Here is a 27,009-nt window from a genome sequence, read left to right on the forward strand (position 1 = left end):
AGCAGTCCCCTCCCGAGCGCCGCCGGGGCGCACGGCCCGAGTCACTTTTTCTTTCGCGTCTGTCCCTTCCTCGCCTGCAGGATTTCGCTCCTGGCCCGTCCTCCCCTTCCCTGCTGGGCAGGCTCTTCCGGAGCCCACCCCCGGCGGCGGCGGCAGCCGCGGCCGCGGCCGCTGGATTCCGAGAGGCGCGGGGCACCTTTTTACCCCCTGTCCTGGTTTTATCTGTTTCTTTTCTCTCTCCTTCCCTTGCGTTCCACTGTACCACCCCCCTCCCGCCCGGGTGTCATTCCTCACTGCTGAGTGACAGCCTGAGGCCACACCCCTCCACTGGGCTGTCCCGGGCGCTCCCGGCCGTCCATTGGCTGGCTCCAGTTGGGCGACGTTGACTTTAACAGACAAAACTGGGCACGTTGCGCCGCTAAAGACAGGGTCTGACTTAACCCCTTCTCTCCTAAGCCTGCTCCTCGAAGCACCCTCCAGCAACAAGGAGGCTCATCCGCCCCAAACCACGTTTCTTACCTCTGCAGATGTATCCACCTATTCCAGCGCTTTAATAGAACGCTGATACTAAGTTGAGTCAAATCTGCGGAGAAAATCCAAGATAATGCAGTTCCATAAATCTTGCTCGTAGTTTCTGTTCTCTAGAAAGGATTATAAATACGAAGAACAAAATGCATCTTTTTTTTTTCTCCCTACAGTTTCGCCGCTTCTTCATTGCTAATGCTCTTTGCTGAAATGATCAGTTAATTAAGATCACTCTAGAAATATTTTTCTTTCCTCATCGTCTTTGATTTGATTCGATTTTTATAGAGGAATTAGAAAAAAATGGTATAGATGGAACTAAAGTCGGGAGAAGAATTGAAAGGCATCTTTGGGAGAATTTCTGTAAATTTTATGGTCGTTTCCCTGGCAGATCAATACTGAATTTAATTGGAGTTTGTTAAGTTTTGCATCAGGAAGAAAAAAAAATCTTTCAATTTGTTTTTTTTTAAAATATCTCTTACTTGTGAGTTGAATAAAATTATAAATAGATATGTTTGTTTGCTTAGAAGTACACCTAGGAATTACCATAAAGTGATCCAGAAGTGACACTTTTTTGCTCTTTAAAAAATAAGAAATGCATTGTATTATGTAACAGTAGGAACCAAGCTAAGAAACACAAATATTGTGGGTATATAAAAACATTTTTAAATGTGTTATTCCTTTTTTAATATAAAATTTGCTCAATTAACGTACTTCGCTGTTTTCCATAAACTTTACCAGAGAGTTAACACCAAACACACAAACTTGAACCATTAAATACATTTAAAGGACTATGATTTTAATTTATTAAATTGCTAGGATTGGTAGTTTTGGTGTCATTAAAATAAATAACATTTCCCCTTGTTGCTTTCTTTTTGGTTGGTCTTTTTCTGCACCGCAGAAGGAAATACACCGACTATTCATAGTTTTCAGTCTCAGAATGAGGTTTCGCAGCATCTATACTTTTCAGCATTTCGGCTACGTGATGCTTTCTTGCTTTGTGCAAACCTTGTAGGGTACCTGGGAAAAAACATCCACTTGAGGTCATTGCCCTTTACAGCTCTTTACAACTACATCAGTTTTGAAGGAATGCCATTTAAATTTGGTGTCAGTGCTCAGCAAGTGTAGGACGCAGAGTGGAACAGAGCAGAATGCTTACAGTCTTTCAAAAACAGTGTGTCCTCTCCTCCCCCGCTGTATGATTTAAATTACCGTTCTCCTCACTTCGGGCAGGGATGTTGGGAATTATATATAGTGAGGAGATTGACACTGGTTGCCTGGAAGGTAGGGGACGGGCAGGTATGGATTTGGTGTCCCGTACAGCGATCGCTTTTTGGGTTTAGGACTTGGTGCTGACAAATAATGGAGTGAGATCCGAACATAAAGGCAGGCAGAGATGTTTGGGGGCTGAATGACCGAATACTAGAGTAGGTTTGGGGCTAGGTAAAGACTTGCTTGAAAACAACTACCATTTAGTTGCGAATCCCTCCCCTCTTCCCTTCGATTCGATGTTTAAAAAGAAACCCAAATCACAGTTGGACATGCTCCTGCCACAGCCTTGGGCAGAAGTCTTCAAAGCATGAAAAGATGTGGTTCGGCGACTTTGAGTTGTCGGGTATTTTTGTGTCCCAGGAGTGTGAGAAAGGGGCTACGTTCCGCGTCTTCCGGAGGCGCACAGCAAGGGAGTCTCCTGGTGTCATCTCGGGCCATTACGGCGCTTAGTCGATCATTAGGTCTGTGGGTGACTGTAGGCAGAGCCGGGAGTTGGGTGCTTGGCGCGGAGGGTGAACTCGCGGGTCTTGAGCTGCAACTAGAAGCTGCTCCTAGGAAGGGGTCGGGTGAAGATGAAAAGACTGTGGGGGAGGGGAGGTGGTTGGCTGCCCAGAGATATCCCGGAGTAACTACGGAGTCCAGGCCCAGAAGTGGGGGTGTGTGGCGAAGGCGCAGCAGGCCTGCGCCTGTCGGAGGACAGCAGATCTGGACGCGACCGCGCGGGCGTGCCTGGGTCCCGCTTCCTGCCCATCGAGGGCGACTTCCTTCAGGCTCAGCTGTGAGCTCCAGGAACTCTGCGACCTCCCGACGGGCGCCACGCTCCGGCTTGGGCCGGCCCGGGAGTTGGCGGAACTGCGCGGCCCGGCGGGGCGGCCGGTGAGGCTTTCGAGAAGCACCGGGCTCGCTCGGCGTCCGCGCCTCTCTACTCCGCCGCGCCCCCTCCGCGCCCACGGGCCCATTTTTTCCTAGTCTTCGGCCTCTCTTCCTTCTTCCTCCCTCCCCTCCTTCTCCACACCTTTGTCTTCTTCCTCCTCCCTCCTCCTGCTCCTCCTCCGCAGTTTGGATCCTACGGGCCCCCTACGCGCGGCGCCCTTCGGTCCCCGGAACCGCCCGGGCTGGGGGTGCTGCTGCTCGGTGAGACTTCCGCGGGCGGCGGGCGGAGAGCGGGATCTGACTGCGAAAGCCAAGGGGGCGGGGAAGGGGAAGCCCCGGCCCTCGGGGGCGCGCCGTAAGCTGCTGCGCACGTGCCCGCGCTCCCGGGAGGCCCCAGCGGGCTCGGGATTTCCTGGCGGCGCCACCGCGCGCCTCGCCCCCGACGCCCGCCACCTGTGCCCTGGGCCGCCTTCCCTGACGCCAGCGGCCGGAGGTCGCGCGCGCCGGGTGCTGCCCAGCAACGAAAGGCCATGCGGGGTTCGTCCCTCAGATGCCGGTGACCTTGACTGAAGTCACCTGCCTTCTCTAGCTTCCAGACCTTTAAAACGAGGGTTTGGACCCGGTGCCTTCTGAAGCCGGTGCTTCACTGAGTGAGCAAGTGAAGGGTGTGTGTGTGTGTGTGTGTTTTGGGGGGGGGCGAGGGGAGGGAGGGGCAGCGTTGCAGGCTCCCCAGAGCCAAGTCTAGGCAGAGGTCGCGCCCAGCACTGACCGTCGGTCCCAATCCGCAGACTCCCGAGGGCGATCCAAACCGCCTAAGCAGCCCAAGCGTCCAGCACCGGCGCTTGCGTTCCTGAGTAATCCAGCGTCCTGCAGCGTTTTTCATGCACACAATCCAAATATATCAGACTGCAGAGAGAGGCTGTATTGTAACTGGCCAGCTTATAATACTATAAATAATAATATAAAAGGTAGTTTTATATTTTAACAAATATTGCTCACTGACAGTGTGTCAGGAACCAAAACCTATTGTTTCATTGAATGTACACACCCCTGGGACTGGAATGAGTAGAAAACATTGTTATGCCCATTTTACAGATGAAGAAACTGAGACTCCTGACTATTAGTAAGTGGCTAAGTCAGGATTTAAATCAGGCTTTGTCTGATGTCAAATCCAGTTGGATTTTCTACTCTAATCGGTTTTTCTCATTAACCTTCAGACTTATTGTTTCCCATCATAGACCTTACCCATTTTTAATTGCTTATTTATTGGAAAAGGAGCTTCGTTCGGATTTAAGGTAATCAAAGAAAAAATTTAGACAAATCTAATGACTTTTTTTCTGTTCCACGCATTTGAAAACAAATCACACCAAGGCCTGCGGATCTGAACGTAAACCTCGTTGTGTAGAAAGAAGGAAACACACCATTTTATTATAATCAACAAACTAAACCGTGTGTAGAGAGAGACAGCCAGGTGATGGAAACTCTTTAGGTTCAGAAGCCAGATTGTGCGCGCGGTTCTGAGACGTAGCCAAGCGACCTCACGCAAGACCCTCTTTGAGGCTTAGTTTTCTTACCTAAAAAACCAGGGTTGGAGATCACCTCTCAGGGTGTTAAAAAGACGTGCCAGCCTCGAACCCTCCTGGGTACGGTGGAGAACGAGCGCCACCTAGCGGGCATCCCTCTAGGGTTGTGCGTACATTTATGGGGAGGTACTGGAATAAGCAGTACACAAAACGGACTGTTTTGCTTCTAGTTTCGTGTATACGGCCTCGCGCTGCCAGGGATCTAATAGCGGAGATGTTTCATTTAAAAAAAAAACTCACCCAGGCACGATCAGCACCTCCACTGAAGACTCACCTCGCTCCAGGGCCAAGGGGAAGGGACTGGAGCAGGACGCGGGTGTGTTGGGATCAGTTTTAGAACGGAGGCCACAGCAAGCCCTGGCCCACCTCCTACCCTGTCCTGCATTCCACAGCTGCTTGCTGTGAGTATATAACCAAAGCTCTCGCTGGATGATCATTTAGGGCACAGGCATCCCTGTGTGTTTTATTGGCGCCAAAGGAATGTTTTGTTTTGTTTTGTTGTTTTGTTTTTGTTTTTGTTTTTGAGATGGAGTCTCGATCTTGTCACCCAGGCTGGAGTGCAATGGCGCAATCTCGGCTCACTGCATCCTCCGTCTCCCGGGTTCAAGCGATTCTCCTGCCTCAGCCTCCCGAGTAACCAGGATTACAGGTGCCCGCCACAACGCTTGGCTAATTTTTGTATTTTTAGTAGAGATGGAGTTCCACCGTGTTGGCCAGTCTAGTCTCCAACTCCTGACCTCAGGTGATCCACCCACCTCAGCCTTCCAAAGTGCTGAGATTACAGCCGTGAGCCACTGCACCTGGCTAGGAATGGTTTTTTTAGAAACTAATTTATTCATGATACAAACTGAGGTATTTCACCCTAAAGATCAGAAATTTCCGGCACTGAAAACAAACCTCAGTTTCACTCTCTCACCCAAGCTGGAGTGAAGTGGCACAATCTCGACTCACTGCAACCTCTGCCTCCTGGGTTCAAGCTATTCTCCTGCCTCAGACTCCTGAGTATCTGGGACCACAGGCATGCACCACCACGCCCGGCTAATTTTTGTATTTTTAGTAGAGAAGGGGTTTCACTACGTTGGCCAGACTGGTCTCGAACTCCTGACCTCAAGTGATCCGCCCGCCTCAGCCTCCCAAAGTGCTGGATTACAGCCACCGCGCCTGGAAGGGTTTTATTTTCTTATTTAGGTTGTCTATTTGACAGTGGGTGGATGGCAGTTGTATTCGGGGGCTTGAGGAGGAGAGGAGGGGGAGGAGCCAGCTTGAGTAGATAAAGAGAAACATGCTATGGTCAGTTGATTGTGCTGAGTTTCAGATGCTTGTGAAACAAAATGAAAGTCTTCTGGATTTATTATATTTTTTTCTCTAAGACACTATTCTGAAAGCCCTTGCAGTGCTAAGCCAAGTTCTCTTTGGGAAATTTCCAGCTAGTTCTTATTTTGTGTCAGGCATTATTCTAGGATCTGTAGTTCAAGGTCTTGTAAACTCCTGCTCTCAAGAGGCTACATTCTGTTGGAAGAACACCTATAAATATACAAATGCCTAAACAAAACAATGAAAAAAACATCAGGTGGTAATAAATACTATGAAGAAAATTTAAAAAGAGTGATGTCAGCTGACATCATACTGAGTGGGCAAATGCTGGAAGCATTCCATTTGAAAATCAGAATAAGACAAGGATGCCTTCTCTCACCTCTCCTATTTAACGTAGTATTGGAAGTCCTGGCCAGGGTGATCAGGCAATAGAAAGAAATAAAGGGCATCCAAATAGGAAGAGAAGAAGTCAAACTATCCCTGTTTGCAGACAACATGATTCTATATTTAGAAAACCCCATAATCTCTGCCCAAAATTCCTTCAACTGATAAACAACTTCAGCAAAGTCTCAAGATACAAAATTAATGCGCCAAAATCACTAGCATTCCTATACACCAACAACAGCCAAGCCAAGAGCCAAATCAGGAATGTAATCCCATTCACAGCTGACACAAAAGAATAAAATACCTAGGAATACAGCTAACCAGGTAGGTGAAAGATCTCTATGATAAGAACCACAAAACACCGCTCAAAGAAATCAGAGAGGACACAAACAAATGTAAAAACATTCCATGCTCATGGATAGGAAGCATTAATAGCATTAAAATGGTTATACTGCCCAAAGCAATTTCTAGATTCAATGCTATTCCTTTTAAACTATCATGAGATTCTTCACAGAACTAGAAAAAACTATTTTAAAATTCATATGGAACCAAAAAAGAGCCTGAATAGCCAAGGCGATCCCTACGCAAAAAGAACAAAACTGGAGGCATCATACTAACTGACTTGAAACTATACTACAGGGCTACAGTAACCAAAATAGTGTGGTACTGGTACAAAAACAGACATATAGACCAATGGAACAGAATAGAGAGCCCAGTAATAAGGCCACACACCTACAATCATCTGATCATCAATAAAGCAGATAAAAATGAGCAATGGGGAAATAACACCCTATTCAATAAGTGGTACTGGGATAACTGGCTAGCCATATACAGAGGATTAAAATTGGACCCTTCCCTTACACCACATACAAAAATCAACTCAAGATGATTAAAGACTTAAATGTAAAACCCAAAACTACAAAAGTCCTGGAAGAAAACTAGGCAATACAATTTTGGACATAGGAATGGGCAAAGATTTCATGATGAAGATGCCAAAAGCAATTGCAACAAAAGCAAAAATGGATAAATGGGATCTAATTAAACTTAAGCTATCAACAGAATAAACAAAACAACAGAGTAAAGAAAAAACAGAGCAAATCCTACAGAATGGGAGAAAATATTTGGAAACTATGTGTCTGACAAAAGTCTAATATCCAGCATATATAAGGAAATTAGACAAATTTACAAGCAAAAAACAAACATTCCATTGAAAAGTGGGCAAAGGGGATGAACAGACACTTTTCAAAAGAAGACATACATGCAACCAACAAGCATATGAAAAAAAGCTCAGTAGCACTTATCATTAGAGAAATGCAAATCAAACTCACAATGAGATAACATCTCATGCCAGTCATAATGGCTATTACTAGTCAAAAAATAACAGAAGCTGGAGAAAAATGAACACTTATACACTGTTGGTGGGAGTGTAATTAGTTCAGCCACTGTGGAAAGCAGTGTGGGGATTCTTCAAGGAGCTAAAAATAGAATTACCATTCGACCCAGCAATCCCATTACTGGGCATATACCCAAAGAAATATAAATTATTCTAACATAAAGGCATATGGACCTATATGTTCACTGTTGCACTATTCACAATAGGAAAGACATGAAATCAACCTAAATGCCCATCAGTGATAGAATGGACAAGAAAATATGGTACATATACACCACGGAATACTACACAGCCATAAAAAAGAACAAGGTCATGTGCTTTGTGGGAACATAGATGGAGCTGGAGGCCATTACCCTTAGCAAACTAATGCAGGAACAGAAAACCAAATACTGAATGTTCTCACTTATAAGTGAGTGCTAAATGATGAGAACACATGAGCACAAAGAGGCGAACAATAGATACCGTGGCCTACTTGATGGTGGAGGGTGGGAGGAGGGAGAGGATCAGGAAAAATAGCTATTGGGTATTAGGCTTAATATGTGGGTGACAGATTTGTGTAACAAACTTCTATGACATGAGTTTACCTATATAACAAACCTGCACATGTACCTCTGTATGTAAAAGAAAAGCTAAAAATGAAAATAGAAACAAAAAACAGAGTGATATGATAGAGGGTGACTTGAGGCTACTTTTCATGGGTGAGATTCAAATCTGAAAGAGATACCTTGTGAAGACTGAGAAAGAGATTTTCAGAGAGAGGAAGAAATAGTGCAATAAACATTAGGTGGGAACCTCCATTATGGGCTGAAAGTGTTCTCCTCAAAGTGATAGATTGAGATCTTAATCCCCAGTGTGGTGGGATTAGGATATAAGGCTTTCAGGGTATAATTAGGTCATGAAGGTGAAGCTCTCATGAATGTGATTAGTGCCCCTACAAGAAGAGACAAGAGAGAGCTTGCTTCCTCCCTCTCTCCCCCATCTATCTGTTTCTCTCTGTCTCTGTCTCTCTCTTTTTCTCTGCCATGTGAGGATACAACAAGAAAGCATCTGTCTCCAAACACTGGATCTACCAGCATTTTGATCTTGGACTTCCCAGCCTCCAGAACTGTGAGAAATAAATGTTAAGACTCCAGTCTATGGTATGCTTGTTATAGCAACCCCAGCTGACTAAGATGCAGTCATAGTGTTCTCACAGACATAACAGCTTGCTCCTGTGGCCGGAGGACAGTGGGAGAGAGGCAGTGATGAGAGTTGGAGTCCAAGATCAAGCAGGGTTTTTAAGCCTTAGTGAAGAGCATGAACTTTATTCTAAGTATATGGGAGACCATGGAAAATTGTACACAAAGGGGAACCAGACTATGATTTACATTTTTAAAAAATTACGTTGGCTTTTCTATGACAAGAAGATTGTGGGGTGAAAAAAGAAAAATCAGGAAGACAAACTAGAAGCTCGTGCAAGAGTCCAAACAAGAGATGATGGTGGCTTGGATTAGGTAGTATTGGAGATGGAGGGAATGGCCAGAATTGCCACCTATTTTGGCAGTATTCTTTTTAAAATATCCTAAAAGTAAAAAACATATATATAAAAAATTTACCATTTTAACCATTTTTAAGTGTGCAGATCAGAAACTAAGTACATTGTTGTGCAATCATCACTGCCATCCATCTCCATAACGTTTTCATTGTGCAAAACCAAAATTCTTTCCCTGTTAAACGCTAACTGCCCATTTCCTCCTCTCCCCAGACCCTGGCAACCACTATTCTATGTTCTGTCTCTATGAATTTGACTACTCTAAGTACTTCATATGAGTAAAATCACAGAATATTTGTCCTATTGTGATTGGCTCATTTCATTTAACATGATGTTTTCAAGGTTCATCCATGTTGTAGCGTGTGTCAGAATTTCCTTCCATATTAAAGCTGAATAATATTCCATTCTCTATGTACGCCACATTTTGTTTATCCAGTCATCTGTCAATGGACACATGTGGCTTTCACATTTCAACTAGTGTACATAATGCTGCAATGAACATGGACGTACAAATATCCCTTTGAGACCCTGCTTTCATCTGTGTGTGTGTGTGTGTGTGTGTGTGTGTGTGTATACCCAGAAATGCAATTGCTTGATCATACGATAATTCTGTTTAATTTTTTGAGGAACTACCATATGATTTTTCACAGCAGCTGCACCATTTAGCATTCCCATCAGCAGTGCACAAGGATTCCATTTCTCCACATCCTCCCAACGCTTATTATTTTATATTTTTTTAATTGTAGGAGAAAACACATGACATAAAATTTACCATCTTAACAATTTTTAAGTGTACATCTCAGTGGGGTTGAACCTGTTCAAATTGTTGTGGAACAGATCTCTAGAAACTTTTTATTTTGCAAAACTGAAACTCTATCCTCATTGAACAACAACTCCTTATTTTGCTGTCACCCCAGCCCCTGGCAACCACCAAGCTTATACTTTCTGTTTGCATAAGTTTGACTACTTTAGACATTTCATATGCATGAAATCATACAGTATTTATATTTTTATGACTGGTTTATTTCAGTTAGCATAATGCCCTCAAGTTTCATTCATATTGTAGCATTAATGTGGCAGGATTTCTTTCTTTTTGAAGGCTGAATAATATTCTATTGTATGTATAAATCACATTTTCTTTATTGACTTTATTCACTCATTCGTCCATTTTGGTTGAATTAATGCCCCTTCTACTTCTTGGCTATTCTTATTTTTTTTATTGCATTATCTCATTTATATGTAGAATCGTAAAAAAAAGTTGAATAGACAGAGCTAGAGAGTAAAACGGTTGTTACCAGGGGTGGGGGTGGAGAGGAGAAGAAAGTTTATGAACTGGGTTAAGACTTCTAACTACACTATTTATCAAAATAAATTAATATGAAATATTAAAATGGAAACTTACAGCAAAATGAAAGAAGGAGCAAGATTGCAATATTACCATTTAGGATATTTTGTTGAACTAAAATAAATTTTGAAAGATTCCTAAAAACAAAAAATGGGTTCTATTTTAGAACCCAGTGATGTTGTTCAAAATGCCATAATATATGTATAAGCGCTTTGAAAAAGTCTTTTGCAATGATATATTGTTTTTAGCCTGATTAATATTTATTACAGTTTTAAAGCAAAGAGCTATTTCAGAATTCAAGTGATAGAAACATTAAAGAAGTTATACATTCTATAATCTTACATCCATTTATGAAGGAAAATAAGTTGCTGAATACATTATAATTATGTAATAATGGCACCACTTAATAGCTATGCAACCTTGGACAAATTGCTTAAATATTCTAAGCCTTAATTTTCTCATTTATAAAATGGAGGTACCTCGTATGGTAGCCAGCCTCCAGAATGGCCCCCAGTGGTCCCTGCCTGCTAGTATTCAGGTTCTGATCTAGTTCCCTCCTATGGCTGTTCTGAATAATGCTACAATAAAAATGTGTGTGAAAATATCTCTTAGAGAATCTGCTTAATGTTCTTTTGGATATGTACTCAGAAATAGAATTGCTAGATCATATAATTTTATTTTTAATTTTTTGAGAAACCTTCATACTGTTTTTATAATGGCTGCATCATTTTACATTCCCATTTGCGGTGCGAAAGGATTTTAATTTCTCTACTTCCTCACCAATACTTGTTATTTTTTGTTTTTGTGATAGTCATTCTAATCATTATGAAGAGCATCTCATTGTGGTTTTAATTTGCATTTCCCTAATGACTTGTGATGGTGAGCATCTTTTCATGTACTTTTTGGCTATTTGTATGTCTTCTTTGGAGAAACGTCTATTCAAGTCCTTTGCTCATTTTTTTCTTTTCTTTTTATTTTTTATTATACTTTAAGTTCTAGGGTACGTGTGCACAACGTGCAGGTTTGTTACATATGTATACATGGGCCATGTTGGTGCGCTGCACCCATTAACTCGTCATTTACATTAGGTATATCTCCTAATGCTATCCCTCCCCCTTCCCCCCACCCTACAACAAGCCCCGGTGTGTGATGTTCCCCTTCCAGTGTCCAAGTGTTCTCATTGTTCAATTCCCACCTATGAGTGAGAACATGCAGTGTTTGGTTTTGTGTCCTTGCAATAGTTTGCTGAAAATGATGGTTTCCAGCTTCATCCATGTCCCTACCAAGGAGATGAACTCATCATTTTTTATGGCTGCATAGTATTCCATGATGTATATGTGCCACATTTTCTTAATCCAGTCTATCATTGATGGACATTTGGGTTGGTTCCAAGTCTTTGCTATTGGGAATAGTGCCACAATAAACATACATGTGCATGTGTCTTTATAGCAGCATGATTTATATCTTTTGGATATATACCCAGTAATGGGATGGCTGGGTCAAATGGTATTTCTAGTTCTAGATCCCTGAGGAATCGCCACACTGTCTTCCACAATGGTTGAACTAGTTTACAGTCCCACCAACAGTGTAAAAGTGTTCCTATTTCTCCACATCCTCTCCAGCACCTGTTGTTTCCTGACTTTTTAATGATCGCCATTCTAACTGGTGTGAGATGGTATCTCATTGTGGTTTTGATTTGCATTTCTCTGATGGCCAGTGATGATGCCTTTGCTCATTTTTGAATTTAGTTGTTTATTATTTTGTTGTTGAGATTCAAGAATTCTTTATATATTCTGGATGTTGATCATTTATTAGATACATAGTTTGCAAATATTTTCTCCCATTCTGTGAGTTGTCAGTATTCTTGAAGAACTAGATAGATTGGATGGAGATGAGGGAAAGAGTCCTTCACTCTAGGAGATCCAAGGTATCTCCTGAATTTGGGCTTAGGAGACTGGGTGAGTAATGATGCTATTGATCTAGGTAGGAAAGACCTGAGAAGACTTGGTGGGAGAGAGGGTGGGAGGCAGGTGTTCAGTTTGGGATGTATTACGTCTGAGATGCTTATTAGACATCCACTTGGAGATGTAAAATAATCAGCAGTGAAAATGGCATTTCAAGAAAAGTTCAATGCTAGAAATAGAAATCTGGGAGTGCTAAGATGATAGGTGATATCGATAGAACTGGATGTGGTCACCCAGGAAAATGACTGTAGCCTGGCCAGAGAGAACTACAGGTGCAGGAACCAGGGTCTTTCAACATTTACAGATTTATTAGTAGAGGGACATTCACCCAAAGGAACTGGGAAGGAATCATTAGTTTTGTAGGAAGAACCAGGGGAGGTTGGAGCTTGAGGAAGTTGAGACCGGAAACTGTTGCCATAAGGAGAGAATGATCAGTGGTAATATGTGCTGCTGTCAAGCAATGTGATAGAGAAATGGCCCTTGGGTTTGGTAAAATGGATGTTATTGGTCACCTTGATAGAAACCATCTTGCAGAGTGAAGGGAGCACATCAGATTGGAATGCGTTGAGGAGAACATAGTACAGGTAGAAGCAGAGTTAGTGAATACAGGTAACTCTTTAAAGAATTTGGCATGAAGATGAGCAAAGCAGTGAGATGGAAGATGGAGGGGATCCTGCATCTAGAGATTTATTTTTAGATGGAAGATACTATAATATACTGTTATACATGCTAGTAAGTAAGCCAATAGAGAGTGACAATTGATAATCCAGGACAGAAGAGAAAATTGCAGTAGCAAAATCCTTGAGAAGTTGAGACAGATGGATATTTTTAAATGACTTACTTTTAAAAACTGCCAGATGAATTGATATACCTTCAAGTTTACTGATTCTTTTTTCTGCCATCTCTAACTTGCTGTTAAGTCTGATAAGAACTTATTTTCTAAGGAACCTTTATATAAATAACGTATGAGTAATATAGATATATTTATAAATAATAAATAAATGGAGTACAATTAATCTCTTGCCATATGTAATTTAAACTTATAAATAAAGCAAGCTGGAGGAGGTGGTTTGTGCCTGTAATCCCAGCTACTCAGGAGGCTGAGGCAAGAGGATTTCTTGAGGCCAGGAATTCGATACTAGTCTGGGCAACATAGCAAGACCTCATCTCTAAAAGCATAAAAATTAGCCAGACATGGTGGTCTGTGTCTGTATTCCTAGATACTCGGGAGGCTGAGATGGGAGGATTTCATGAGTCCAGGAAGTTGAGGCTGCAGTGAGCTATGATCACACCACTGTACTCCAGCCTGGATGACAGAGTGAGACCGCCGACTCTAAAAAGAAAAAAAAATGCAGACAAAACAATATTTGGGGCTAGGTGTGGTGACTCACGCTTGTAATCCCTGCACATTGGGAGGATTGCCTGCAGTCAGGAATTCGAGACCAGCCTGGGTAACATAGCGAGACCCTATCTCAAAAAAAAAAAAAAAAAAAAAAAAAAAAAAAAATAGCCGGGCATGGTGGCACATGCCTTTAGTCCCAGCTACTTGGGAGACTAAGGTTAGAGGATCCCTTGAGCCCAGGAGTTCGAGGCTGCAGTGAGCCAAGATCAAGCAATGGCACTCCAGTCTAGGTGACAGAGTAAGATCCTATCTCAAAACTAAATAAATAAATAAAACAGTGTTTACAATCTCTAGCTAGCTACAGTGTGATGCTGAAGGCTGTGGACATGAAGTTGGCTATTTGTTATAAGGACACATTGACAAGGGCTACAGAGATGTCACTGAATGCTAGCACCAACCTGGACCTTCCTTTGACATGATTAGCCAGATTAAAAGAGAATTGACACAACAGAAATGCATACATAAGTTCACCAAAAGACATATGACAGAATGTTCATAGCCTCATTTTTTGATAATAGCTCCAAATCTAGAAATTATGCAAATGCTCAACAGTGGAATGGATAAATCAAGTGTGGTATATTCACAGAATAGGATACTATATAGCAATGAGAACAACCAGTCTACATCTACATGCAACCATATGATGGAAGTTCATAAATGCAATGTTTTAGATGACTCGACTGTCACGTCCCTAGGGCCTAGAATGGGCCTGGCACATGGTAGGCTCTTAGCAAATATTTGTTAAATGAATGGTCTCATTTTACCATCATTACAACCCCATGAGATTGGCAGGTCAGGTATCAGAATTTCTGAGAGGTAGAGAGGTCAAGTGATTTGCTCTCAGTCACCCTGATCATGGTCACTACATTAGGATCCCTGCTAAAACAGCTAGCTCTGTGAAATGTGTGTTAACTCGCCATCATTAAGTAACATTGCTGTTCCCTCAGCCTTTTAGCACAAATAGCATATTTTAGTTTCTTTTGTTGTTGTTAAATCATATTCTGGGGCCTAACTTGGAGATGTTTATTTCCATTATGGGATATTTTGGACTGGGATTTGAAAGAGAAAGGGCCAGAGGGCTCTGCTTTCAGAGAAAAAGGCTTAAGGTAAGGGGAGAAATCTCACTGGAGAGATTTATGTCAAGGAATTTGCAGCAAACTCTGTCATTCCATCTGAGTAAGTGTGGCTAGAAACAGGAAGGGAAAAACAGGATATTGTGGTAACGCACGGGCTTAATGGAATGTCAGATGAACAGATGGGTTGGAGCTGTCCTGGCAACTGTCAAAGGAGGAAGTCTGAGGAGCCTTCAGAGGAATCCTTACACAAATGCAGGTGAAGTGGGGATAGGGATGTGTGTTTCCTGTAAAGTCAAAAAGAGTTGTGAGTGAAGCATCAAAAGGACAAGCAAGGCACCTCTGTCCAAGTCATCTCTCTAAAGTCAATCCGCATTTGGGTCAGAAGGAAGTAGGGGCCCAGTAAGTTCCCATTGATTTACTTTTAGGAATTAGAAATGATCAGTTATATCCTCTGACACTCCGTCAGTGTTTACTGGAAAATAATTTTTTGAAGAGCCGGAGAACCCAAAATGACAAGGAAGAAATTAACATCAATGTTCAAAGAAGGAAAGGGAAGCTCTTCTTGTACTTATTTTTGGCTGAAAAAAAAAGTTTAACTATTTTGAGTAAGACTCATTGAAGACTGACAAGTTGGTGTCTTCAAATAAGAACAACTAATTTTGGAAAGGATAATTTTATTAGCCTGTTTCACACTGCTATAAAGATACTACTAGAGACTGCATAATTGATAAAGGAAAGAGGTTTAGTTGACTCACAGTTCTGCATGGCTGGGGAGGCCTCAGGAATCTTACAATCATGGCAGAAGGGGAAGCAGGCACGTCTTATGTGGCAGCAGGTGCGAGAGAGCACGTGTAGGAGGAACTGTCACACACTTATAAGACCATCAGATCTCATGAGAACTCACTCAGTATTATGAGAACAGCATAGGGGGAAACTACCTCCATGATCCAATCACCTCACACCAGATCCTTCCCTTGACAGGTGGGGATTATGGGGATTAAAATTTCAGATGAGATTTGGGTGGGGACACAGAGCCAAACCATATCAATGACATTTTTTAAAGCAGCATTGAACAAATTCTACTAGTGGTCATAAGGAATGCATTAATTAAAAGCTAATTGAGAAGCTGATCCTTCAGATGTAAACTGAGCAAATGAGGACACAAATGATTTCTGGAGAATTTGGAAAATGTATTTGGAGTTTCTACTTTAGATAGCATGGCAATATTAGGTACTTATAATGACCCTACTGCAGCGAAACACCCAGATGCCGGATTAATTACATACTTGAATTGAATACTTAATGTGCACTGCTGGGTTTACTAAAGAATAAGCGATATCCGCTAGCCACAGGTTTTTTTTTAATTTTTAATTTTAATTTTTATTTTTTGATGGAGTCTTGCTCTGTCACCAGGCTGGAGTGCAGTGGCATGATCTCGGCTCACTGCAACCTTTGCCTCTTAGGTTCAAGCAATTCTCCTGCCTCAGCCTCCCAAGTAGCTGGGACTACAGGTGCACACCACCATGCCCTGTTACTTTTCGTATTTTTAGTAGAGATGGAGTTTCACCATGTTGGCCAGGATGGTCTCAATCTCTTGACCTCATTATCTGCCCATATCGGCCTCCCAAAGTGCTGGGATTACAGGCGTGAGCCACCGTGCCTGGCTGCCACAGGTTGTTCTTGTTATATTGAAGTTGAAATATGTATTGAAAGATGGGATAGATGAGAAGAGTCAGAAGTGTGGCTGTGCTGATTGTTAAGCTATTGTCTCTTATCTCCAAACTCACTCTTCCATATTCTGCTTTACGGTGCTAGGATTGGGATTCTGCAAGCCAGATTTCTCCCTAGCCAGCAGGCCCACTGTTAAGTTCAGTCAATAGGGGATGCTGAAGAAGTCCAGAAGGCTGAGGTTGAAAAGACTTTTTATTTCTTGTTTGGTCACTCTTTTGTTAGCATCACTTCAGCAATAGTTCTTCATCTCAGTAATGGCAGATGATGGCAGTTGCACTTGGTTCCAGTTTCCAATTTTCCACCCACTCTCCTAGGACAAGCCACGTTGGTCGTCCTCTCTCAAAGATAACCAGCACTATCTGGGTAGCACCTCTCCTTAGGTTCTAAATCCCATCCCTGGAGGGCTTCTCCTTCAAACTTCTAATAACCTCAATTTTTCTCTTTCTGTTCTCCAAGCCCGGAGATAGTCCTGGTTGCTTTCAGAAATAACTCTGTATTATATCAGTGTTACCTTTTCCCCTCTTAATTCTCTAATAGCTATTTAACTAGTTCCCATTAAATTATTGTCTTAATATTTTGTGCTGCTATAATAGAATACCACAGACTGGGTAATTTGTAAAGAACAGAGATTTACTTATCGTTCTGGAGGCTGGGAAGTTCAAGATCAAAGGGTTGGCATCTTTCAAGGGCCTCTTTGCTGAGTCATCTCTTGATGGAAAGTGGGAGGCAGAAAGGAAAGAGCGTGAGCTAGCAAGAGGGGGGCTGAACTCACTTTTATAACAAACCCACTCTCACAATAACGAACCTACTCCCATGTTAATGACATTAATCCATTGCCCTCGTGACCTAATCACCTCTTAAATGTCCCACCTCTCAACACTGTTGCATTGGGGATTAAATTCCCAACCTATGAACTTTGGGGAACACATTAAAATAAACAGCAGTTATTTATTCAAATAGCTGGTGCAGTTTCTAATAACTGACTGGACCATAACTGAAACAAGGTCCAAAATTTATTTCCTATAATATGGTAACCTGAATATAGTTAGAATCAGGCCTTGCATCCAATACCAGGGGTACACCCCTCTGAAAGAAAGGTGACCTTTAGTTACGAATCCTTGTAAACTTGCTAATAATGATAGACCTCCAGGAAAACAGCTAGTGGTGTTTACTAGTAGGAGAGTTGGCACTTATGAGATGCTTTTAGCAAGGTATACCTGGTCTGTTCAGAATTGCTTATGGTAACAAAAAACCAAGTAAAATCCCTTAGAATCTATTGATATGTGGGACATGGTTTCCTGGAAAGTATCACACAAGTTATATAACCATATGAATAGAGAAGTTCCATGACTGAAATGGCTTTCTTCTAAATAATGGAGCTCCAGATTTTTTTTTGAGACCTCATGTTTTAATCTAGGCACATGTGTGTCCTGATGATAAAGGGCCTGGGAATAAGTTGGCTAGCTTGGACCTGTGTGCTTCACTTGTGCCTAGCAACTACTTATATCCTTGAATTTATTTGTAAAGCCTGATGCTGGGTAAGATCTCTGATTCAAGAGTCTGATTTAACAGTTAATCCTTTATGCTGTTGCACAGACCTTTGCTCAGAATGCTACCCCTGCTTCAGTAAAATACAGGAGTACACAAGCAAGAGGAAGACATAGGATATGGGTATTAGGAGATCCAATGGGAAGAGAAGTGAAGGGTAACCCTAGGACAATGATTAGAGGAGCCTCCAGCATGAGATGGCAGCCAGTCCAGACTGCATGAGGAGGACTCAAGAAACAGGTGGAGAGTTGTCTTCAGCAAGATGCCTCCTGGCCTTGGACCATCTTTTAATATCTAGGGGTACCTGGGAGAGTTTGACCTAGATTATTTTATATACTTGGCTTGCTGTCAAAGCTCTTCCTTTCCTATCTACTAAATGTGAGGCAAAACATTAAAACTTTTAGAATATCTATTTGATCTTGAGTCTTTAGGACTCAAAAAAAGCTGGCCACAAGGCTAAATTTCTATCAATTAATTAAAATTAAAAACCATTCATCAAAAAGTACCATAAAGAAAGTGAAAACATAAGCCATGTGTGTGTGTGTGTGTGTGTGTGTGTGTGTGTGTTTGGGGGAGGGATATGTTTGCAACACATATACATGAAGGATTAATATCCTGAATATATAAAGATATATAAAGAACTCCTAAAAGTTGATAAGAAAAACACAAATAACCAAATGGAAAAATAGACAAAAACCATGAACCAACATTTCACAGAAGAGGAAATAAGGATGGAAAATAAGCACATGAAAGCATGCTCAACCTTCTTGTAACCAATGCAAATAAAGACCACAATGAGATATATTATCCCTACTAGACAGGCGAAAATCAAGAAGTCCTGTACTACTCAATGTTAGAAAGTGAAGTAATTTTTAAACACTACTGGTATAAGTACAATATGGTACAAGCATCTGGGAAAAATTTTGGCATTATTTTCCAAAACGGAAAATATGCTTATCCTAGGAATTAGCAGCTGGACCATGGAGCAGAAAGCTGTATATATCTTAGTGCAAAGAATGGATGCAGGTGTAAAGATATATTAATTCCCTAGCTTCAAAGTAGCTGAGTGGTCTGCTTTTCTGGTTAACAGGCTGATAGTCTCTTTAGGCAGCAACCAGCCTGGTCCTTCCACTTATATCCTGTGCCTACAAATACCACTTTCTATATGTACAACAAAATTTGTAAGTTTAGGAAACTCTACCATACAGAAGCTTCATAAAAATGTTTAAAACAAAGCAAATTAATCTGTGAATAACCCAAGGACCAGTAAGAGGTGAATGTCTTAGTATACTGAGATAATATATATTCCTTCAATGGAATACTATACAGCAGTGAAAATGAATCCAACTGGAGCTATACATATTAACATAGATGAATTTTAAAACATAATGTAGAAGACAAAAGCAAGTCTCAAATGATCCAAAAAATGATTCTATTTGGAAAGCAAAAAAATTTAAAACTGAATATATTGTTAGGGATATATACATATGTAGTAAAACTGATAAACAGCTATAAAATAATAAACCTTTATTTAGAATGGTGGTAATCTTGAGGCGGAAAAAGAGTGATACAATTGGGATAAGGGATGGACTTACATTTTTTTTTTTTTCAGTAGAGACGGGGTTTCACTGTGTTAGGCAGGATGGTCTCAATCTCCTGACCTCGTGATCTGCCTGCCTCGGCCTCCCAAAGTGCTGGGATTACAGGCATGAGCCACTGCGCCCGGCCCCGGGATGGACATATTTTTTAAAAGGGCAAAAAGGTGGATATGTAAAATCTCATTTATGTAAAAAAGAATCTACTATTTCATTAATTCAAAGGCAGCTTTTTCCCCTGTATTTTAACAGCTCTGAAGTTAGAATGTGTCTTGAAATTGCTATTGAACAAGTGACAATTATGATATAGTTGTCATTGCCATGCCTGATATTGTTCCTAACTATTCATATATCACTTCAACTGAATTATGTATATCATTAGTTCTAGATCCTTTGATTTTAAATACCAATTACAGTTTTTTAAAAGGTTAGAGTATGACTTGGCATAAACCAGAGTTACTGTATACTCGGAAAGGCACAGGAACCAAGGACTGAGAAATACATTTTATATCAATGAGGCAAATATTCATTGTTGGAAAGGAGAAGTATGATTCTATATTTTCGCAGAAAGCAACAACCAAGTGCTTTCTGTGACTTAAGAAAGGAAGATATCTACAAGTAGGTGATGTTGTTACATTTTGTTCCTGAGATATATGCAAAGAATTGCCTAAAACATGACAAATCATACAGCTGAAGGTGGAGAAATCACCAAATCCCTTGTAACCGAGGAGAGACATCTTAAAGCAACAAGCTGATATAACTGATTCATGCATGCTGTTAAGAATATCATTAATTTTTGTGTTACAGTGTTTCTCTTTCCTAATAGCATACAAAGTAATGGTGCATGGGCATTTTATGGTCAATAGCATTTTAGATTCAATGATTTGTAGTATATGAGTTTTGAATATAGGTAAATAGAAAAAGGCCTGGAAGAATTACACATCAGACTGTTAATAGTGATAATATCTGACTTTGGGACTACCAGTGATTTTTTTTTCCTCTTTATTATTTTTAATTTTCTACAATCAAAACATTGCTCACATAATAAAGAAAAATTAAGATTTTATAACATTTGTTTTGTTTTGTTTTGTTTTTGAGATGGTGTCTCCCTCTGTCTCCCAGGCTGGAGTGCAGTGGAGCAATCTCAGCTGACCGCAACCTCTGCCTCCTGGGTTCAAGCAATCCTTCCACCTTAGCCTCCCAGGTAGCTGGGATTACAGGCACGCACAACCACGCCCGGCTAATTTTTGTATTTTCATAAGAAATGGGGTTTTGGCATGTTGGCCAGGCTGGTCTCAAACTCCTGACCTCAAGTGATCCACTTGCCTTGGCCTCCGAAAGTGCTGGGAATGCAGGTGTGGGCCACCATGCCTGCTGCTATTTATTTATTTTTTTAAATCAAACATATTCCAAGAGAATGTCAAGGGAAAGCTGTTTCCACTTAGATCTGTTGTGGGCATTGGCTAGGTGAATGAAGTGGAGGATGTCCTCAAACAAGACCTTGGTTCCAATCCTAGTTATGCTTCATATGTGTGTTCTTAAGCAAGCTATTTAACGGCCCTGTGCTTAAATTCTCCCAGCTATGAAATTGGGTGTATGATACTCTTTCACAGGGCTATTCTGAAACTCTTAAGGGTTTTCAAAGTTTTGTGCAACATCAATTTCCATGGATGTTAAATTAAGTTTCTGCGTGTGTGCTTTAGGGAAAGAAAGCAGGTATTGTAAGGTTTAATAACCTTGGAAAATTCTGGGTTCAACAAAGTTAACCTGATTCCTCTCATAATTTCTTAGAATTTATATTTGCTAATGTGCACAGTGAACTTCCAAGAAGGGCTATCATGTGAGGAAGCATCTCTTGGAACTAGTGTTTTGTGTAATGCCAAGATATATTGATAGTATTGTCTGTATCTTCCTCCAGGAAGTTTCTGAAAGGTTGACTTACTGGTAAAAATGGCATCCATTATTGTCTCCAGTCGTCCCTGCTCTTCAGCTTCCAAAATACTCTCTTTAGGTTCCAACCTTGCTTGAAACTCCATTTGAGACTTTTAAAAATAAACTCCTCCCTTCATCTGCCAGGAGTTAGTCCTTTGTCCTGCTTCTCTAAGGAAGGTATTCTTCTCCCGTTTGCTGTTCTTTGACAATGCCAGTGCAGCCCAGCTGTTTGCTTCATGTGGTTGTGCCCTTGAGACTTGAGCCAACATTTTGAGTCCCTAGTGCTGGGCAGAGTAGTAGCTCAACAAATGTGTCCTTTCCCAGCACAGCAGTTTCAGTGGGAAAAGTGCTGGTTCTAGAACTATTTTCTTCCCCTGAGAACAGTATCTGTCACTGTATTCTGAAAAGCATCTTGTTCTTGATTTAATCATACAAAGATGGCTACACAGTAATTTTAGTAAATGTAAGGTGCTCTTGTACAAATGATGAACAAGACATCCCAAAATCCAAAAAACCAAAAAATAAAAAAGCAACATTTTCCAGCATTTCTTCTAGTTAGAACTATCTCCCTCTGACCTCAAATCAGTTAGGTTTTATCATTGGCAGAGCTGTTTGGGGAAGGGCTCTGATATATTATGGTCCTAAGAGCAGTGAGCCTGCTGTTGAGGTGGAAAGATCAATGCCTCCCTCCCATGGGCTTTCATATAAAGAGCTCTGGCCTGGGGGTTAGAAGACAAAGAGTTCAGTCTGTGTTGCCACCAACTTGCCATGAGATCTCATTGGGAAGAGGAGTGTAACCTGATGACCATTCCTAATTGGCATGGTTATGGTAAACCTCAGTTAGTAGATTCTAGTATTTAAGTAAAGTCTAGGTGGTAGGGGTCAAGTGGTACCACCCTGAGGAAAGAGGCCTGAAGCAGGCAGGGAAGGATTGTGGTTGTGGATGACCAACTTCAAATGAAGAGGAACCGGCCATCGTTGTGAGCCACATCGCCCTCAGTCACAGGGCACGCTGCTGCCTTCACTAAGTCTTGTGTGATCCTTCTAGCCTTGTCTCAACTCCGGGAAGAGCAGGCGGGCACTTGTTCAGGTTGCTCATGTTGCTCATGGAGAAGCAGTGAGGCAGTGGCAGTGGCAGTGGTAACCAAGCCAAGGCCTGGGAAATGTCAAATCTGGAGATGGTCTGCAAGTGCTTCTCAGTGAGTTAGTGGAAGCTACTGGATTTTAGGCTGGATATTTTTTTGGAATCAGGGACTGTCTTCTAAATTGCAGGATGTTTTGCATTCCTGACCTCCTTCCTTCTGCTCGATACTAGTAGTAGCAAATCATTGTGATGACTAAGAATTGCTTCCACCTATTTCCAAAGTCTTGTATTAGAACCATCGGAAGGTATGTGGTCTAACGGACTTCCCCATCTTAAAATTTTTCATTTATTTCCACAATTTAGTTCCAGTTTTATCGAGAGGCAGCATTTCTTCACACTCCAACTACTCGGTCCCTATAGGGTCATGCCCACAGCAGCCATTACTAAACTGAATAACATCAGTGTCACAGTAAGACTGCATTTTCAGAATGCACTCCTGGTGAACCAGTCTAAAACTGACGAGTGCAAAGGCTGTGACCAAGGAATCAGGAACCTTGGAAACTAGTTCAGCTTCTACCCTTTTACTTTTTACATTTTTTACTTACATTTTGTATTTTAGATTTGGTTTTCTGTTTCTGAGTAAATTCACTTAAATAATGGCCTGCAGCTGCATCAGTGTTGCTGTAAAGGACATAATTTTGTTCCTTTTTATGGCTACAGACAATTCCATGGTGTGTATGTTCCACATTTCCTTTATCCAATCCACTGTTGATGGGCATCTAGGTTGATTCCTTGTCTTTGCTATTGTGAGTAGTGCTGTGATAAACATGTAAGTGCAGATGTCTTTCTGGTAGAACAATTTACTTTCCTTTGGGCATATACCTGGCAATGGGATTGCTGGGTCAAACGGTAATTAATTTTAATTTTTTGAGAAATCTCCAAACTGCTTTCCACAAGAGCTAAACTAATTTACAGTCCTACCAACAGTGTATAAGCATTCTCTTTTCTCGCCAACATCTGTTATTTTTTGACTTTTTAATAAAAGCCATTCTAACTGGTGTGAGATGGTACATCACTGTGGCTTTGATTTGCATTTCTTACTTTTAAGACAAATCAGTTTAGATTTTTGAGTTTTGGTTAAAAATCATCCATATACATAAAAATGAGAAACTCTCATGTTCCTCGTCTCTAAAGGCCTTTCTGGATCTAAAGTTCAGTTCTACCAAGTTCAGTTCTACCGAGTTCAGTTCTACTGAGAAAGGCCATCACTGACTCAAATTTGAATGTGAGCACGGAACGACACAGCTAAGACCAATTATTTAGAGAGAAGAAATGGTTTTCATGCAGACACATTTTAAAACACACAAATAAAATTCTTACCACTCAAATTTCGGTAAACATTTTATAATTTATATATAAAATCTCAGTAAGAAACCATGTAAAATGACAGAAATATCCACCTTACATTAAGAGTCAAAATAAAAAAAAACCCATACACAGTGAATGTAAATTTTAATTATAAAACAAGAATATGAACAAAACATTTTAAAATAATCTCAATTATTTGGCAACTCATCACATCATTGCAAGAGACAAATTTGATCGTAAGAAGTTTAATCTTATGAAAAACTGAAGTTGGACAGTTTGCTCATATGAGAGTTAAAACATGTTTAAAAAAACACTTGGCAATAAAGCCAGTTTCTATACTGAAATAATTGTGTATAAAACAACATAAAATCCTGAAACTGGATAGACAGGAGGGACCTAATCTTGAATGCATTTCTCTTCACTGAAAAAGACAATATGGAAAGAGTATTGGTAGAAGCTTCAGAAGCACACATAGAAGAGGAATGAACACAGAGAAGAGGAATGAAGAGGGGTTTCTGCTGCAGGTGACTGACACAACTTTACCTGAACCAGAACCTGTTTTATGTCAATGTGGCTGGTAGTAAAGTCACAGATGCAAGTATAATCTAAAAACAAGTTACATTCTTAAAAAACAGAGCCACAACTGTGAACAGAAAAGCAACGAAGGACCCTTCTTTAGCTAAACTACTTTACTTGGATACATGCGAGTTTCTGCCAGATCATATTAAGATAGTTACAGGGCAGGCAGAGTCCTAAAAAATTTTCTACTAATGACTGCATAGCATTTAAAACCCTTTTTATTAAAAAAAAAAAAAAAAAAGTAAAATAAACAGATATATAGTAAAGTTCACAGATAAGTTTTCTCTGTAAAATAAATAAAGTGTTCATTGATTAGCATCATACATAGAGTAAAATACAACCTATTTTTACATGTTTATATACTATACACAGATTACCAGTAGGCAGCCTGGCGTCTGATGGGCTGGAGGGGTTTGCATTCATGATGTGTCACATTGGGAAATCCCAATTTTGAATGTTAAAATATACAACTACTTTGTTTTGAGTTCAGATACAAAGTAAACTTATTGTCCTTTATCTGAAATAAATGTACATAATATCTTCTATGAACAATAGTTTATAAAGCTGTTTAAAACATAACAAGAAAAAGCTTGCACCTAGGGACTTACAGCACATGCATATCTTTTTCCTGGTTAAAGAGAAGCCTATAGCCACCGAGGCATGTCTCTTTCCTCTCCACTGTGTTCCTCCATAAGTCTAGGGCAGCAGTGGTCAGGATTATCGCTTCGCTTTTTTCACAGGGGCTTCCTCCACCCTTTGCTGGCCTCTTGTTCGGGCCCCAGGAGGGCTGACTTCTCTCTTGCGCTTGATAGAAGGGGAGAGCTGTGTCTTTGATCTGCATTAAGCAAAGTCAAGGCAATGGTGAGGTTTAAAAGCAGCTGCTTCAAATAACTTGGGAGTTCCTTAAAAAAACAGAAGAGTTTTGAACTTGACAGCTAAGAAGAGAAAAACCCAGTAACATTTATAAACGAAAAGGAGCTACTTAGCAAAGAGCTTGAACTAACTGGTTATTTGCTGTCAACCTCACACACAAACAAAGGACACTGGAAGAGAAGTTTGAAGCCTGTGCTCTGGTTCCAGCTCTACCACACTCTAGGTGCTGATGGTGCTCAAGTCCACTTCCTTCTCTGGGCCCTAGTTCTTTCATCTAGAAAACAAAGACATCAACAGCGGGTCCCACCAATATACAAACTGTCCCAAGTTCAAACAACTAGCAAGAACACAGCAGGATTGCAACCTAGGTCGGACCAAGTGTAAAATCACGTTTCGTAGTACAGTATTACAGAAAATAGCTGTGTTAGAAAAGGCACGGGAATTTCAGAAGAACATTCTAACCAATCTCCCTATCACCAGCATACCGTTGATATAGTCTGTGATTAAAATTATTTGTTGGAAACTCCAATTAATCATGTTACTGTCCTAGAGATGTATGAAGTTCCTCTTGGGTCTCTGATGCTTTCAGGAGAAAATCATCCAGAGCCTTTTATAGTTCTGCCTTCTACTTGTGCACCATCTGGGCCTGTAGTCCTACACCTTCCACATCACAAAGCAAGATACCCCATCTTTGGAATCCCCCACAGAGAAATGCGACTTTATTGATATGAAGACTTTAGGTCTTTACCACAGCATTTACCATTGTAATTTATCTGCTGTGTTTTTTCAAACTGCAAGTTACAATCAATATTTTAAAACAACATGTTAATAGGACACAACAGAAAATGCCACTTGTATCACATCTATTAAATTTGACTCATGAAAATTTTGTTTCAGTTACAGCAGCAGGAATGTGAGCACCAGCTGTATTGCAAAACATTCTTATAGTGGGTTGTTGCCAAAACAGTTTGAAAGTCTTATACACATATATCTCTCCCATTAGACACAATGATTCTCTAGGGCAGCTGCTGAGATTTATTCATTTTTCTAACTCCAGTGCCTAGTGCAATGCCCAAACACATGGCAAACGGGTAGTAAATGTCCTTTCAATGAATAAGACTTGGAAAACCAAAATTGCAGGAGATGGAGAAATGAGACTTTTAGTGATATGAAGACATGTCTTCCGTTTCTTGTTTGACAGCAAAAGTAAATAAACTCAAATTGAGTCAAAAATTGTTGCAGATGATGTGGTTTTGGCATATATTGACAATGACTGAAAATATGTTTGTTGATAATCCATTTCAAACCGTTTCCATGGAAAGCCACCAGCCACTCAAGGAACACCTCTAAAGGTGCCGTGCGTAGTATTGTGCTGGGGGCCAAGTGGCAGCCAACAGAAGCTCTGAGTCAGGCTGCTTCTCCCCAGCCATGTGAGCTTCATAGCTTATCCAGGCCCTTCTAGTCCACTCAGAATGTGGTCTGTGAGGAGGGGCACTGGTCACTGAGGAGCTTGTTGGAAATGCCAACTCTCAGGCCCCAGCCTAGACTTACAGACCCAGGATCTGCATTTTACCAAGAGCCTCAAGTGATTCGACTGCATGTTCAATTTTGAGTAGTAGGCATGGAAACCTTCCTGAGAT

The 27,009-nt window shown here is 41.0% G+C and overlaps 2 protein-coding genes across 9 annotated transcripts in view; both read right to left on the reverse strand.

The window, feature by feature from the left end:
• Positions 1 to 1,300: 1,300 nt before the first annotated feature.
• LOC129034515 (uncharacterized) lies at positions 1,301 to 24,919 on the reverse strand. The gene is made up of 5 exons (XM_054484053.2): positions 24,874 to 24,919; positions 24,461 to 24,522; positions 3,437 to 3,534; positions 2,810 to 3,177; positions 1,301 to 2,345 (listed from the first exon to the last, which is right to left on the reverse strand). The coding sequence occupies exons 1-5, from the start codon at positions 24,917 to 24,919 to the stop codon at positions 2,095 to 2,097; spliced, it is 825 nt and encodes a 274-aa protein (XP_054340028.1). The 3' UTR covers positions 1,301 to 2,094.
• Positions 23,938 to 27,009, reverse strand: part of BOD1L1 (biorientation of chromosomes in cell division 1 like 1) — a 58,917-nt gene continuing 55,845 nt past the window's right edge. For all 8 annotated transcript variants that reach the window (XM_054484611.2, XM_054484607.2, XM_054484610.2 and 5 more), the window contains one exon: positions 23,938 to 25,331. In XM_054484611.2, the coding sequence (XP_054340586.1) occupies positions 25,214 to 25,331 (118 nt within the window). In that variant the 3' untranslated portion in view covers positions 23,938 to 25,213. The remainder of the gene's footprint in view (positions 25,332 to 27,009) is intronic.

The sequence above is a fragment of the Pongo pygmaeus genome, chromosome 3 (assembly GCF_028885625.2).
Source record: "Pongo pygmaeus isolate AG05252 chromosome 3, NHGRI_mPonPyg2-v2.0_pri, whole genome shotgun sequence".
NCBI lineage: Eukaryota > Metazoa > Chordata > Mammalia > Primates > Hominidae > Pongo > Pongo pygmaeus.